The sequence below is a fragment of the Salvelinus sp. IW2-2015 genome, unplaced genomic scaffold (assembly GCF_002910315.2).
Source record: "Salvelinus sp. IW2-2015 unplaced genomic scaffold, ASM291031v2 Un_scaffold2416, whole genome shotgun sequence".
NCBI lineage: Eukaryota > Metazoa > Chordata > Actinopteri > Salmoniformes > Salmonidae > Salvelinus > Salvelinus sp. IW2-2015.
In genome coordinates, this window is record NW_019943737.1 from 10,846 (window position 1) to 13,819 (window position 2,974).

A 2,974-nucleotide genomic window follows, 5' to 3' on the forward strand; every position below is an offset into this window, starting at 1 on the left:
AGGGGTAGTACAGGGGTAGTACAGGGGTAGTATAGGGGTAGTATAGGGGTAGTATAGGGGTAGTACAGGGGTAGTATAGGGGTAGTATAGGGGTAGTACAGAGCTAGTATAGGGGTAGTACAGAGGTAGTATAGAGGTAGTACAGGGGTAGTATAGGGGCAGTATAGGGGCGGTATAGTAGTAGATAATACTCACGCTAGCATTGCCAAGGGGATGACACAGAGTCCAGCAGACAACAGGAAGCAGAATCCAGGGTACCAGTTTACCGTGGCAGCGTAGAGACTACTGAACACAGCTATCGCCACACTGATGCTCACACTGTCCAGGCACGCCAAGCACGCAAACAACGCTCCTACACACGCACACACAGAAGAAGACAATACACTGTCAGATAAAGAAGTTTAAAGCCACATTAAAATACTTTAGCCTAACGTTGTGAGGCAGAAGGAGTACACCTCTTCTGTTATGTCATAATGGTTGCCTTGCTTCCACATTATTGCCGCGAGTTTTGGTTTTTGATAACTTGTTGATAGATTGACTGTAATATCTGGCGGTGACTCACGAAATTGTAGGACTGATTATGACATTATGATATTTTATTCGTCTTAGCTAGCTTGCTAATATGATTTGAATGATGCAAGCAATACCAAATCAACAGCATCGGTTTTGCCCCAGTTCCGAGAGGAAGTGGACTGCGGTGTGAGGGGATGCAGAGGCTTGCTTCGTAGGAGGCTTTTCTGAACCCCTGCCGAGGTGTGGTGGTCTTACTGGAGCATTTACAGTCGCAACCAACATTACCCAGGTGGTTGCTACATTTCAGRAGTGGACGATCCAGCCTAGCTACGGAGGAGGCACAAAGATAGGGTCGTTCCACCTCAAAAAGCTCCAGAAAGAGGATTTCAACACCCACCTTGTCAGATTGTTCTGAAATGGTTTCTGTTTCTAGAAACAGATAAGACTAGCATTCCTGCAACATTATTTTGTTGAAATTTAATTTGGTCTCTTAGTTAATTGATTGCATCAAAATTGACCATTTTACGAGGCCCGTTTCTCAGACGTCTACCTCCCTACCTGTACCATATTACTTTTTTTATTTAACTTTTATTTAACTAGGCAAGTCAGTTAAGAACAAATTCTTATTTTCAATGACGGCCTAGGAACAGTGGGTTAACTGCCTTGTTCAGGGGCAGAATGACAGATTTTTACCTTGTCAGCTCGGGGATTCGATCTAGCAACCTTTACGGTTACTGGCCCAACGCTCTAACCACTAGGCTACCTGCCACCCCATAATATATCTCACCTTCTCTCAATATACAGAACTGCTTATTATCTAAAGCTGAGGAAGACGATCGCCCAACAACTGTCAGATCCCTACATTGGTAAATTGTTTTCACTATATAAAATACATGGAGAGGATTATTATTATTATTGTGTCCGTGTGGGAGAGGGAGGCTTGAGGAAGAGCCCTTCAGATACAGCGCTCTAACAATTAATATTTAAATAAATAGTTAAGACATTTCAGTCCTACTAGTGTCTGTGTTTTCATGGTCTCCACTCTAGTTCCCTGCAGCTAATCTGAGAGTATGCTCACCAGAGATGGCTTGAGCTGACAAATGAGCTAAAGACTGCATTACATAGACAAGAATGTGTTTCACTAGAGATAGATAAGGAGTAGAACAAGCCCTCAGTGTCTCAAAATCATCCTTGCAACTGGGAAACTAAGCCAGGGTGGGGTTAAGACAACGACCCTGTGCAGATAACGACCGGATGAACCCAGAGAGGCATATGATGCCACTCTGCATGAGGGGGGGGTTGAACCAACCATGACGAAGCATTCTTAGTATCAGCTATCTGACTCTGCATTTGTGTAAAGGTTAGGTTACTTGGTCCAAAAATCAAAAGTGGGGGTGTCGACCTGCCTCATTATTGCAATAATTAATCAATATTAAATAAAGATGATTGTTTGAAGAAATGACAAAGTCTCTCTCAGTATGATTTTACACGACACCAGACAAGGGCCATGTGACCAGACAAGGGCCATGTGACCAGACAAGGGCCATGTGACCAGCAAGGGCCATGTGACCAGACAAGGGCCATGTGACCAGACAAGGGCCATGTGACCAGACAAGGGCCATGTGACCAGACAAGGGCCCTCCTCTCTGGTCTAACAACCTCTGTTTAAACAAACCATTGCTCAGCAATGCTAGGATGGTTTACATGCGGCAAACTCATTCCCCAGAGGGCCGAGTGTCTGCGGGTTTTCGCTCCACCCTTGTAATTAATTGATGAATTAAGTCACTAATTAGTAAGGAACCCCCCCCTTATTTGGTTGTCTAGGTCTAATTGAAAGGAAATACTACACAACCGGAGCCCTTTCGTGGAATGAGTTTGAAGGCATTAGTTATTCAGTTTAACTAGCAAACTAAACATGTCCAAAACACTCACCCTGCTCGTTCTTTGATACGATCTTTGACATCATGGATCTCAGCACGGGGAACGGCATGATAGCCAGCAGCATTGGAAGCCTCACTGAGGAGAACAAACAGACAATATAAACAAAGAGACAGAGCCAGAGAGAGAGAGAGACACACAGAGAGAGACCCCACAGACACAAACAAACCCCATAGAGCCACAAGACAGCAACACAATTACACCCAACCAAATCATGAGAAAACAAAAAGATAATTACTTGAGACATTGGAAAGAATTTAACAAAAAACAGAGCAAACTAGAATGCTATTTGGCCCTAAACAGAYASTACACAGTGGTAGAATACCTGACCACTGTGACTGACCCAAACTTAAGGAAAGCTTTGACTATGTACAGACTCAGTGAGCATAGCCTTGCTATTGAGAAAGGCCGCCGTAGGCAGACCTGGCTCTCAAGAGAAGACAGGCTATGTGCACACTGCCCACAAAATGGAAACTGAGCTGCACTTCCTAACCTCCTGCCAAATGTATGACCATATTAGAGA

General features: G+C 44.1%; 1 protein-coding gene across 2 annotated transcripts in view; it reads right to left on the reverse strand.

Moving 5' to 3' along the window:
- Nucleotides 1-6: 6 nt before the first annotated feature.
- Nucleotides 7-2,974, reverse strand: part of slc46a3 (solute carrier family 46 member 3) — a 39,730-nt gene continuing 36,762 nt past the window's right edge. For both annotated transcript variants that reach the window (XM_024141145.2, XM_070440322.1), the window contains exons 4-5: nucleotides 2,446-2,529; nucleotides 7-352 (exon numbers count right to left, since the gene is read on the reverse strand). In XM_024141145.2, coding sequence (XP_023996913.2) covers nucleotides 192-352; nucleotides 2,446-2,529 — 245 coding nt within the window. In that variant the 3' untranslated portion in view covers nucleotides 7-191. The remainder of the gene's footprint in view (nucleotides 353-2,445; nucleotides 2,530-2,974) is intronic.